This window comes from Xiphophorus maculatus, chromosome 13 (genome assembly GCF_002775205.1).
Source record: "Xiphophorus maculatus strain JP 163 A chromosome 13, X_maculatus-5.0-male, whole genome shotgun sequence".
Taxonomy (NCBI): Eukaryota; Metazoa; Chordata; class Actinopteri; order Cyprinodontiformes; family Poeciliidae; genus Xiphophorus; species Xiphophorus maculatus.
This window is the reverse complement of record NC_036455.1, coordinates 27,959,893-27,973,664: the sequence shown is the minus strand read 5'-3', so window position 1 is coordinate 27,973,664 and position 13,772 is coordinate 27,959,893. Positions and strand designations below refer to the sequence as shown.

Sequence of the window (13,772 nt, the reverse complement as noted above, 5' to 3'; positions counted from 1 at the left end):
AACTTGATGATGGCGTTAGAGCCGTGGACAGGTCTGCAGTCGTAGGTGAAGGGACTCATCACACAGCCTTGTGGCATTCCGGTGTTTATGATGATGGTGGATGAGAAGTGGTTGTCCAGCCGGACACGTTGAGGTCGACTGGTCAGGAAGTCGAGCAACCAGTTACACATGAGTGAACTGATGCCGAGGTCTGTGAGTTTGGTAATGAGTTGTGATGGGATGACAGTGTTGAATGCTGAACTAAAATCTAAGAACAGCAGTTTGGCGTAAGTGTTCTTACTGTCCAGGTGAGAAAGGACAGAGTGCAGCGCTATAGAGACTGCTCCTCTGTGCTCCTGTTCTGCCTGTATGCAAATTGGTGGGGGTCTAGTGTGGGGGGGAGACAGGATCTGAGGTGTGCTAGGACCAGCCGCTCCAAGAATAATGTGTAGCAAGGCAAAGATTTTCATTGTTGAAAAGACAGCAGCTTGAGCTACAACAGTTCTTCACATTAGACAAGAGTCACCTCAGAAATGTTGGAACTTAGGAAAGAAAACTGAAGTCTTCTTGAGATAAAGTTCCATCAACTTCATTTAGAAAAGTCATGAACATTAGGCCTGGGAGACAAACCGAAAATGTAACCAACACCAGAATTGTTTGATGATGACCAACATCATTTTTTGCCCGTGTCGGGATATTGGGCGTTTAAAAGACAAATGAAAATTAAAGTTGTTTTTGTTCTCTTTTTTTTGGCTGTGTGTAGGTAGACTATGCTCATATCCCTTTAAGACGCTGTGTTGCGCGTAGTCCGTAACAAGAAGAAAAAAAGACTGAGGTTGAGAACATTTTAATTGTCGAAGCGTCGGCTGGTCGAAGAGGAACAGCTCCTCCTGAAAAAGATTTTTTTTTTTAAAAAGGATGTTGGAAGGAAGTTATTTAATACTTCCAAACTTTTTCAGTTGTGCTTATTTGCTTAATAACTCTTAAATAAAACTGAAAGTACAGACTTTCTTAATTTATTTGCAATTTATAGATTTAAAGTCCATTAAAGTTCATAAAAATAATTGTCCAGGCGAATTATAGCCTCAATATAACTGGTTGGGAAATATTTATGCTGGCCTATCAAATTTTTCTTAACTTATCTATGTATGAAATGGGTGTGTGGTGCAGTGTTATCACCATTTATTGTTACTGCCCCAATCGGTTGAGACACTCAGAACCGCTCTGCTGTCAGCAGGCCCTTTCCAGAAGATTGTCAAAATTAGAAACATCCTATCCAGGAGTGATGCTGGAAAACTAGTCATTTGTTAATTGAAGTCAGGACTACTGTAATTCTTTCATGGAGGAGGATTAGGGCCACTAAAAAAGAGAAGAAAAAAAATTCTGACTTTGATATCTAAAGATTACAGTCAGATTTTTGGGGGGGCAGGAGGGAGTCAGAAATTTTAGAAAAATATCAGAATTTTGAAAGAAAAATCTGAAAAATTTGGGGGGAAAATCTAAGCAAATACAAACAACCAGGATGTTATGTTCAAGATGTTAGACATAGTGCTATTTCCCATCAGGAAGTTCACAAAATGCAGTTTAAAACCTTCAGCTGATCCCAAACACTGCAGCAGGAGTTTTGATGAAAATGAAAAAGAGAAATCTTACTTCTTCTATGTTAGCTTCCCATCATTAGCTCCGTGTTCAATCCAAAAAAACATCTAAGATTCTGCTTCTCACATATAAAGCCAGATCTTTTAGTGACCAGGTTTCTCTCACGAGGAACCAGTTTAGTTTGTGAGGCAGACACCTCATCTAATTTTCACACTCTGCTTAAAAATATCCTTTTTGATAAAGCTTATAGTGAAAAAACAGAACAGCCTTTTCCTAATTGCTGGATGTGAGGGGAGTAAAGGGAGGATTGCACTCTGAAAACTGTTAACAGAAAATGTCCAACACAAATTTTAAGAGTACTGCTGCAGTTTCATTTCTCTGTTTCATTGATGTCGGCTTAGAACAGGGAAGCTCACATTTGACCACCTCAATAACAAAACAACGTAGGCTATTGCTATCACTCAGTTTGTGATCGGCAACATGGGCAACCCATCTCGCTCTCCACATAAAACTTAAGTATGAGAACGTCAATCTCCAAGAAGTTACAGTAGGGTTTTATATTTGTTCCCTCCCATGTTCCGTTTGCTGCCTGTGAAGGGTTCTGACCAGCTGTATAGTCCAAGAGCTTTACTGTCTGATAAACAGTGGACGGTGGAATCAAAGACAATTTTTCAAATCAACCTCTGTGTGCCTTTCTCCCAATAATGGTCTGCTGCTTTAGCCTTTGCCTCGGCTCAGATTCCGTCTGAAGTTCAGTGGACATCTTGATTTCAACAAGCTTTTGAGGCTTTTTCTCATTAGTCAGACCTTCCTCATCATTGGCCGCCCACAGCGGAAACTTTTCTGAGAGATGTTTGCTCTCACCAGAGAACAGCCCTCAGTGTTGGGAAAAGGAAGAGAGCTAAAAAGCTACACTAGAGAGACAGGACTGCATTTTTTCTCCCTTCCTATGTTAAATGGTAAACACCTTTTTGCTACGCACACTACATGCACATCCAAAATGGAAGAAATATGGATTATGATAAAGAAATTGTACAACAAAGCTATTTTCAGCACTTTCATTAGGTCTGGAAACATTTCTGCTGTATCCACAGTTATTTTGCAGAAATTTGACCAAATTGGCTTACTACACTTTGGTAGTCAATAAGAAGCCTGGAATACGTTTACATTTCTATTCTCAAATGAAGCTCTATGCATATCACACGCTGTGATGATTCTGCATAAATAATGTAGCCAACAAGACATTTTAAAACCTTTATCATTTTATACTGTAAAGGTAATGATGTGAAACTTTTAATCATATAAAATGCAAAAAAATACAAAAATAAAAATCACAACCAAAATGTGGGGCAACATGTGATGTAGCGTTTCAGAGGAGAAGCTACATGCAGAGGGTGACGGTCGTCAACGCCGTCCTCCAGGGTTCAATTAATGACCTTCGAAGGTTTGCTGTATTTGTCCTCTCTACTTTCTTTGCCCAATTCTAATAAAGGTCGCTAAAGTTATAAAATCTAAAATAATAATAATAAAACTTTAACATGATCAAATTGTTCTTTTTTTCACAGAGAAGAAAAAAACTAAATCGTGAGTGCTGCTAAAATAGCATGACCAACAGATTATTAAACTTATATTCTTGTAAGATACAACTGTCATTTATTATTCTGATTTCAATACATTTGACTCATAATAACTGAAATATTGACCAACATATTCGATGCATATTGATGATTTTAATTATGGCACCATAATTAAAATGGTAACAACTACTTTGTTACTGAAATGTTGATTGATTGATTGATTGATTGATTGATTGATTGATTGATTGATTGATCTTATGTCTGCTGTTAGGGTTCAGCCCAGTTTGCTGTAAATTCTTGTAGCAGTGGTCAGATGGGGCCAGTGGAAATTTTAGGATGGAACACCAAAGTGAACGTCCAAGTAGTAACTGTGCATTGCTTTTTTAGTTAGTATTAATGTTTGTATTTATTTGATTTTACATTTATGTCTTCAGTCAAGGTTTGTATGGTTTGTAATAACTTCGGGTGGGGACAGTGGATTGGACAGTAATTGTGGGGAGCGCCAGTGGTACAAGCAGTAAAGAAAACCACCATATCTAAATACAAATAAAGATATTAAGATACCTTTACTCATATTAAAGTTAAGGTATGACCCAAATGAATAACTTTGAGTCATGCATTTATAGTAAACAGCCAAAAATGAGAAAAAAGCACCATGAGGACCATACTGCAGATCTAAGTTAACTCTAGTTGTTTGGCATTTTATCTTGTACTTCATGAAAGGACTTTAAGCCATGACCTTTATTAAGGTTTTTAATTTTTTTTTTTTTTTTGACAAAAATAATTATTGGTGGTTTTACACCAGTTTTATAAACCCTTAAAACTAGGGGTGCAATGATGCATCAGCCAGCCAATTTATCGGTGCCAATTTCCTTAATGTTGGGAGATCGGTGATCGGCAGATTTTTACATGTGAAGCCACCGATCTTATCTAGCTTGGCAAAGGTCTAAGAATCAACCACTGCTCTCTTTTTTTATCTCTGGTGAGAAAGGTTTGACAGACAAACCGGCCCTCCAAGTTATGTCTCCACGTTTACAATAAACAATAGTGATCACACTGTCAACTCAACAGCTTTCTTGTTCTATTAAATATCATTTCAAATGAAAAAAATTGGTATTGGCCAAAATCAGAATCAGCAGGTTACGCTTTTTAAAAGATCGGTAATCGGCGATCGGCCTGAAAACTGCAATCGCTGAACCCCTACTTAAAACATATTTTAACACAAAGCAAGTCAAAAATAAGCTCCAGTGTCAATATTAAAGTGATCAGCAAACTAAAAAGCAGCAGCTGGGAAAAGGTGGAGTGAAATCAAATGTTTCCTTCATCCGTTGATCTCTTTCCTAACAAGCCCCTAAATCTCGGGGTTGATGGTGGTTTTATCATGCACAAACCTCTAATAGACTGCTTCAGCAATTAAAAGAGCATATCATTAAAGGGCTGCGCGCGTTTTCCGAGCCGTCTTGGTGACTTTGTCGAAAGGCCTGATTAACGGGCGAGAACAGGGCGAGCTGCTAATTTGTTGTCTGGGCAGATTAGTAGAGGCAATCAATCAGAGCACAAAGTTAGGAAACTGGGCATCATTACTCATGCGTCGAGTCCCTGAGATAAACTGAAGGAGCAGACAGAGAAACTGGACCTGGGCATTGCAGATGCACTTTTTTGATAAGGGTTTTAAATTAAAAAGACCTTAATAAGGCCAAATTAGGCTGAAAGGGAGTGAAGTTCAGAACTGCAGCAGAGAGCACAGAGATGAAAGCTCACTGCGCCGATCGAGTCGGTATTAACCGAATCACGGCACTGAGTCATTTTGATAAGTATTCTATCTGGCTACAATGCGAGGCAGAGATCTAAGCTAACTAAATAATTCAAAACCGCCAATAGTGCTTCACACTATTTGTCTCCATTACGGCCTGAACTTTTACATTACTTTCTGATAACGGAGAGAGGCGGAGAAGGAGCCAAATTGTCCCCAGCATCTTCAGTAGAACACATATTGAAGCAGATTTTATGATCGTTCAGTGCAATAGCAAATCATCCATCAATGATATATCACTACCTAATGTACCGCCAATGAAGCTCTGAATATTAGACCCTACGTCCCGTTTAGGTATGAACATCTGACAAGCTCAATGTTCAATAGCTAATCGAACACAATTCTGATTGTGGTCTGGGTCTGCACAGTAAATCGATGGAAATCAGTCAGACTGTGCTGTCAAAACTGGGTGGACATTAGTTTCAGGATGCCATTGTTAAAGGGCCATAAATATCTGACACACCTCTTGAGTTTCTAAAAATAGCCATGTCCATGAGTCCCAGGCCCACGCCTCAATCAATTCTGCAAAACATGATCGATAAGTGCTGATTTTGCAACCCGACCACGGCACAATAACACATCGATGTATCCCCGACGCGCAAAATGCTTTAGGCTTAATCAGCAGCAGAGGATTTAGGGTACTGCCAATGACGGGGACATTTTTATCCCCCGAAGCCAATGCTGGACGGATCATTATGCATCTTTGTGTAACGTCAAAGATGGAGCCGTAAGGTTAAGCAAACCGTAAACATTGATCTAAAACTAAAACAAAGGAAATGATAGACAACATTCTGTAATGTAAAGCTACATAATGTCTGCTATTTAAAAAGCACCAACACACTATTTGTAAAATCTAAAAGATCAAAATTCATTGACAAAGTGAAACTACAGACAAACAAAGCCATATATGAACAACTAACGGAAACAATTCAAAAGTTGTTTGAGACTAGGGAGCAAATTAAAAAAATTATGGAGAGAAACCACGGTTAAAAATAAGCAAATTCAAAAAAACTTGTAACTTGGAGTCAAACTGTGGAATATTAACTTGGACAATGACCGAACATAAAACCGCTCAAATGATCATACTGTATATACAGATGATTATAGTGGGATATAATGTATTATATTATTGGTCAATTATTGCTGGTGTTTTAGTTATTGATGCTAGTTTTGCTGTTTGATAAAATATAAAGAAGAAATTATTCATCCACTGCAGTGAAAATTAAATAGATACTATATTGATGGGTTAACTATTAAATACAGGTTTAGTTGTTATATGTCTACATTATACATGTAATAAATGTGAAATTATGTAGGTGGTTAGGAAATTTTACTTACCCCCACTCAGCTGAATTTGTTGGTCAATAATAAAACACTGGAGCAGAAAAAATGAAACATTTCTTAGAGAAACCCGATGTCATGTTCTCTACTTAAAACCTGGAACAGTTCCAACTTGAAAGCCACTGATGCGAATTAAACTGGTCGTTTATCACTTCACCCCTTAATTCTGTAGTACTTAGAATAGCATTCAATGAGCAGACGAGCGATATAAAAACTGAAGAAGCAGCAAAATTGTTGCATATAAAATGTTGCTGCTGCAATTCACGTTCGATGTTTTTACGCCAGCACCTGTGTTCAGTGCTGCAAATGCCTCTGTAATTGGTTTAGAGCCGGATACATAAAGCACTCTGTAATTGCAAAAACAGATTGCGGGGATGCAGGGGGAAAAGATTAGGACTGGATTTTGCGTTTGCAGCTGATGCACATGAATTTTTTTTCGTTCAGATGTTTCAGTCATACACAAGCCGACCGTCCGGCCAAGGGGAGGCGGGAATATGTAAAAAAAAAAAACCTAAATCACACAATGACAGCCTGCTCACCCAAAGCAAAGACACTGTTTGACTGAAATAAACCAAAGCAACTATTAGTAGAAAAGTTACAGAGCAAAAGTCTCGAGTTATCGCTAAATAAAAAAGACGATGGGGTTTTCAAGCAAAGGGCACAATCTGGATTAATAATCTGCACAGTAAATCTGCATATGGTGTTGCACTTTGAAAGCAACATTTAATCTTGGATTTTCAGCTCGAGGCTGATACTGGGGCAACATCTGAAACGCACTGCTTTCAGCTGGAATTAAAAAGGGGGAGTAGGAGAGCCCATTACTACTCAGCTATGCACAAATAGTTAGTCAAACTGAAAAAAGCGACTTTCTTCCAAATGTTCTCATTGTTTTCTGGCTGTAACAACATCACAAATCAGGATTAGCATGAAAGGAACTGTTGCCAAGTCAACTAGCAATCTATAATAAGTAGGGATGCACAGTATTGGGTTTTTGGTCGATATCCGATGCGCCGATATACTACAACTCATTTGGCCGATAACCGATACCGATATTTATCCAAGGCTTGTAGAATGGACCATTGGTGAGTTGTTGTTTTTTTCTCAGTTGAGTGCAGTTCACTTTATTTTTGTAAATTATCAACATTAAACACAGGAAACAAAAATAATAATAATAAACAAACCCATAATTTACCAAAAAGGAATAGGCTGAAGCCAAAGCTTATAGTTGCCAACCCAGTTCACATATTTAACAGCCTACCATCATAAAAGATATCTTCTATCCATATAGCTATACATACATAAGTACTCTGCAGTTATCCGGGCTCTCGCTCTCCAATTTGGCCACCATGAACTTAATGTAATGGTGGTTCTTGAGATGGTTAATGAGGTTCGAAGTGTTGCAGGATCACTGATGCAGAGCAGTCATTGCAAATAGTAGTTCTTCTATAAGTTTCCGACACTTAAACACTGCTGGCATTTTCAATTGGTCCTGCTCTCCCGCCGTGATCAGATTAGGTCAACATCATGTGATGTCATGACGTTGTGTTGCAGGCATCATTATCATTGTCATTTAAAAACAACGCCTTTTATATCGGTGAGTTATTTTGATAGAATGGCTATCGTATAATATCAAATTTTATAGCTAATATCGGCCGATATTGATACCATGCCAATAATATTGTGCGTCCCTAATAGTAAGGATTATATCATCCAAAGCCAAACTATTGCAAACAGCCACATGGTTGCGGAGTGCCATGTTCCAAGACAAATTCAAGTGAAATTGGATACGAAGGCAACAGCCATGCTAGTTTATCACACAAGATCCCAATGAAATTTGGTGAAGTTTTGGGCTGTAATGGGAAAATATTTAAACACTAAACATACCCTTGCAAGGTGATACAGTTAAAATCCCATTTACTTTACAGATCCTTGTTCCTACAGTTGATTCTCCTGTGCTTTCTGCAGCTACGCCAGAGAAAGAAGTCTGTCTCAAAGCCAAGTACATTCTGAAATGTTGTTTACTGCCACAGATTTTTTGAGAAGTTTGTCCTCATACAGGTCAGTGCGTGTCAAGGACCTCTTGCTGTGGATCTGTAAAGCCCAGCGAGTCACTCTAGACATGGTGCAGAGAAAACACAAAGTTTGTTCGACTCGGGAAGAGTTTTGGAAATCTGCAGGTAGTCTGCCCAAATCTCCCCCAAGCCTTTACTTTCAACACGTCTGAAATGTTTTGAGCCTTGACTGAGCGCCAGCAGATACTGTGTGTCAAAGTAGTGAGGCAGAAAATGCCAGGCGAGCAGAGGAGGTGAGGGAGACGCAATGACAGGGGTGAAGGTACAGCAGGCTGAGCGGCATAACTATTAGCGCCGAGCCAAGTTGGATGACTCAAACTTCAGATAGTATTTTGCCTAATGGCTCACCTCAAGAGGCCGTTACTTGCCCATGATCCGTCTCTTTTGCTTGGAGGTTTTTCATAAAGGTCAGGGGGGTTAGAAGATGAGTAAAGCCAGGAAAAATACAAGAGTGAACTGATAGGATCTCTACAGCTGCACAAGGTAAACATTGGATGTTTTAAGGCCCTTTTATAGTTTGTAGTGTGAGGTGCAGTATGTTTGAGACTTATCTCAAAATCCTTTTGACATTCCTTCTCACTAATGAGAACAAGAAAACAGCATTGACAATATGAAAACAATCTGACGTTCTTCCAAAAACAGATAAGTCTGAGATCCTTTTAGGTGTAGCGTTTCTGAAACACGACAGATGCTAATAGATAGAAGACCGCCATGCTAAGACTCTCAATTATGTCCAAGGGTCAACCACCTTATCCATACAGTCTCGCTCCTGTGAAAGAAACTTATTTATGATGTTGAGAAATATACAAAGAACCTTATTTGGGATCCAGTGGGGTCCCAAATATGGGTCAAATGTGCTTTTAGAAAATCTAGAATCTATTATGAAATGTCAGATTTGTGTTGGTATTATAGCATTTTTTTAAAAACAGAAAACAGAGTTTTAGGGGATCTATAACGGTTTATTTTTTAAACAAGTTCCTCAGTGAAGATTTCACCCTCCAGTGTTCATGTGTGCAGCAAAATTGACGCTGACATATTAACCCAACTGTAACATGACCTACAACCTCAAATGTGCCATATGCGTTACCCATAACAACAGCAGCTGATTACATCCTCGTCTTGTTAGTCATTAGTTTGATAATCCAACATGACAAGGAGAAGAAGCTCGACTTTGTCATGATTCTGTACAAAAGACTCCACTGGTGAACAACAAAGTGAACAACGCTGTGTGGAGGCTCTATACGCATGTCCCATTCTCTAAACTTAGCCCCACCTACAGGTCTGGGGGAGTAATGGCAACGTCTTGGAGCCATTTTCGGTGTCTTCATGTGGAAACAAAAAATGCCACGAAGTAACTAACTGTGTTTCCATTACGAATGTAAGTAAGTCTTTGTCAATATTTCACTAATGTTAAAAAAAATAAATTTTGGAACTGTGGTGTTTCCATTAAAAATTAAACAAAATAAAAATCACACAAATAATTCTTATTCAAGCGATAACTCATTAAAAATCATGACAGTGACGGACGCAAACAGTTAAATGAGATATATTCATAATTTAAAGCATTATTTAAATTATGGCACTAATACTCATCATCTACCAGAGGAGACGTAGGTGTTTTATTCAGGTGTTGGAGAAACCAACCTCATATTTGAGAGCGACTATGTATGCAGCATTTTGGGGAAATTGTAGGTGGAGATTTTACAAAAGAGCTATAGATTCAACACTTTTGAATGATACACAACTTTTTATGAACTGTGTGATGCTGTGAGAGCTCTGGTGGAGCCAGCTGTACATTGCAGCAAAACAAACAAAAATAAACCAACATCCTCCTACCACTTCCTGTCGTCTTCTTTGTCAAATCATGTTGATCACATGATTTGTGTGATGAGAGAAAAGGTATTTTCATTACACTTTTGTGAAATACATCTATTTTGATACGGCCAAACCCCCAACTCATCCTAGAGCAAAATCTCTTTATGGAAAAACATGAACTTTTTCAAAATTGCCATATTTCCATTAAGAAAATTTAGTTTTGAATTGAAATGATTTTTTTTTTTTTGTAAACTGAATCAAATTAAAATATTTCTGGAAATAGCAATGTGTTACCGCTGCCTAAAATTAACTCCACTCCTTCTGATAAGTAAATGCCTGCCAGAATTATGCCAGAAGTGATGGAAACAAAAACCCCAAGTTAATGCTAATGAAGTCGGGTAACAAATCGGTGCCATTGACATTCTTTTTTCACACGCAACCAGAGAGCCTTACCCTGTTTACCTGCACTTTAGTCATATAGCATAAAAGACAATATGGTTCATGTGTTTGTGTTACCTGGTTGCAGGAAGGGTGCTAACTCTGGTGAAAAACACAGACGGCTCCACGTCTACATGGACGCCCAGAGACAGCTCCCGGTAGTAGCCCTCCACTTTGCCCGCTCCGCCCGAGTACCTGAAGTTCAGCACCGCCTCCAAAGTCTGCAACAGAGCACAGGAAGGAGAATAAAGTTACATCAGGACTGATGTGGAACCGCATGAGCAGCTCATTAAAGCAGTGGTTCCCAAAGATTTTCTGGGCCCTCCTATGGATTACAATAAAATTCCCCCCAAAAAAGAAAAATAAAAACAACTTTGCACACACATCGTTCAACCAGACATAAACCTATACACATATTTTGTTTTCAAACTCCACTGAAGTTTATTTCACACTTCAGGTTGCAACAAAACACACTACAAACCATCTTTACAGTGAAACACTTTTGCGTAACTGTTTTATTTTTTATTTTTCATTCATCCATACCACTTCCCGCGGCCCCCTAGGGGGCACGCCCCACACTTTGGGAACCACTGCATTAAAGCAACAGGCCGTGGTCAGAGGTCGCGCACAATGTGTTGCTACTCGCATTCAATCTACACAAAGTTTGCTCCACAAGAGGAGCCATCAAGGCAAAAATAATAAATGCACCACAAGGCTGCTATTGTGCTGCTTAATGAAATGGAAGTATAATGATGGGAAATGGACGATTCAGAATCCTAAAAGGGTTTAAAAGGGAGAGGGGTGGCAGCTGGGTGGCCTAGGTGAGATTGTTCTGGCTGCGTTCCATCGTAATGGGGGAAAAATGAACAAGGGGATCACTCAGTGGTACTCCGAGGCGTTTCCATGGAGAGGAGGCAGGGATGGGGGGGGGATGTCATGAGCAGCCAAGTGGGCGACGTAAGTGGGCAGGTGGGGAGGAATTAGAAGTGGCAGTTTATGGTGAGGAACACTAGCTGACTCAGGGAAGGAGACTGTCCAATGTTCGGCTTTTCTTCCAGCACGGCATATATCATCTCCACGCATACCGCTGATGGAGGCTCTGGCTGTGGCTTCCACACAGTTCACCTATTTCCTGATTGTTTTTACTCTCTATCCGCTTCTTTGTGGGAGGCGGGAGTCAAGGTGAAGCGACTCCGAGCCTGCTGGCTGGGCGTACGGCCGATTACAATGTAATGGACAGAGCACAGCACTCTGACAGCCACATCACAGAAAAGTTATTATTACTGTCAACCATACAACTCTATTCTATAAAGGCCTTTATTTGTAAGTGAAAAGCCTTATTTCACATTCTGTGTGGGCATGTGATGGCGTGTAGGCATGTGTGTGGGTGTGTTTGTTTTTTTTAACTTGCTCTGATATTTGAAAGTGCCATCCAAGGACACGCCTGTGATCTTTCCACCAGCACCGAGACGAGGTTGATATTTTTGGCATTTAGTAAAATGTCTCAGAGTATCTCCTATAATGACCTGAATTTTGACACAGAGAGGCTAAAGGCCACAAAGAAGAATTCAATACATTAGAAGATTTGTTACAGTCAAGAGGAAACCAGAGATTCCCGTCAGATTTTTCTCTACAATAAAAGAATAAATCAAGAAGTTTAATACAACCCCAAATCCAATGAAGTTGAAACGTATGTGTAAGACATAAATACAAATGGAATAGGAGGATCTGCAAAAGACAAAGATACTTAATGGTTAAATTCAAGTGGAATTTGATTTCTGCAACATGCTGCAGGTTCCCTCCTGGACCTGCTGACCCCGTGACCCCATCTAAGACAAATGGAAGACAACACTGCTCAACAGCCAAAAGAATTGTCTATAAAAAGTTTTTCTCAACTGTTTTAGGGTCATGTTGATGAGCTGAATCCAAAAATCACACTGGTTTTGCTCAATCAGGTCAACTTTCTGAACTATGAAGCAACATGAGCATCAAAATGCATGACCTGTTCTCACATCTGGATCGGTTTCCTGAGAATCTGGATCAATGAGTGACGAGCAGCAGGACAGAGAAGAGACAGAGAATTTTACACAATGAAGACGTAATGTTCAATCTACATGTTTTTACCCTTATCAGTGTTTATTATACAATTTACAGAAATCTAAGTTTGTAACATTTAATTAATACACTAAAAGGTTTTTCTCCTAAAACCTTTTTTTAGATGAGAAATATTAACGGAAATGAACTGATGATGTCACAAAAATGTGATCAGTTGTAGTCAGAAGATCAGATTTCTCTAAATCAAATTAGAACGAAAACCTGACATTATTGAGAAAAATGGATGTTAGTTTTGGATGCAGCGGTGCAAAATACCTATTGTTTTTATTATATTACATAGATCCGGTAGCCCTGCAAGCAGGCTACGATTAGTGTGTGCACACAGCGTCCATAGAAAGAGCTGCAATGAGTAACAGCAGCAAGAGAACTTCTTATCTCAGCCACGTCGCTCCCATAACAGCAGCAGAGGTCCTGCTGTTTGCGTCGCTGTCAGAAGCTGGAGGTTCTGCTCTTTTAATGCCTTTTGCTTCTTTAAACTCTGTGAGACACAAGAACACAGACCCTCCTACAAGGCGTCAGGATTATAGGAGGGTAGAGGATGTTGGAACCGGTGGGAGATTTTGTTTTTCCAGAAGCAAAATCTCTTCACTCAGAAACCCCCCGCCCCCAAAAACAACAGTTTAAAACATAAATAATACCAACAGAGAAACCTGCGACTTAACAGCTACTGGTACAACGAGGTTTACTGTCATAAAGTGACAACATGTGATGAGGGAAACACCAGTTAATCAAAGTTGCTGGTTGCAATGCGAAGTTGAAGACCCAAATTCCCACTCTAAACATTTGCAGATCCTGGAGGGAAGCAGTGGAGTCAGTCTGCGACAGCTGCCCTCCACAGCGGCGGAGAGACAAACTCACGCTGGGCTGGAGGCAGAATGAAAGCAGCAGCGTGTTGATTTCAGCCTCATTTCAACAGACTGGCTTAATTCTCAACGACTGTTAGTAAAAACAAAAACACAAGATGCCTGCTGGATGAATGCCTTTCCTCTGCAGCAGTGTTTTCTGCTGCTAAGGCTGTTGACA

The 13,772-nt window shown here is 39.6% G+C and overlaps 1 protein-coding gene across 2 annotated transcripts in view; it reads right to left on the bottom strand.

The window, feature by feature from the left end:
- The window catches only part of trappc9 (trafficking protein particle complex 9), a 214,892-nt gene that overhangs the window by 95,334 nt on the left and 105,786 nt on the right, over positions 1-13,772 (bottom strand). For both annotated transcript variants that reach the window (XM_023345160.1, XM_023345161.1), the window contains one exon: positions 10,713-10,855. In XM_023345160.1, coding sequence (XP_023200928.1) covers positions 10,713-10,855 — 143 coding nt within the window. The remainder of the gene's footprint in view (positions 1-10,712; positions 10,856-13,772) is intronic.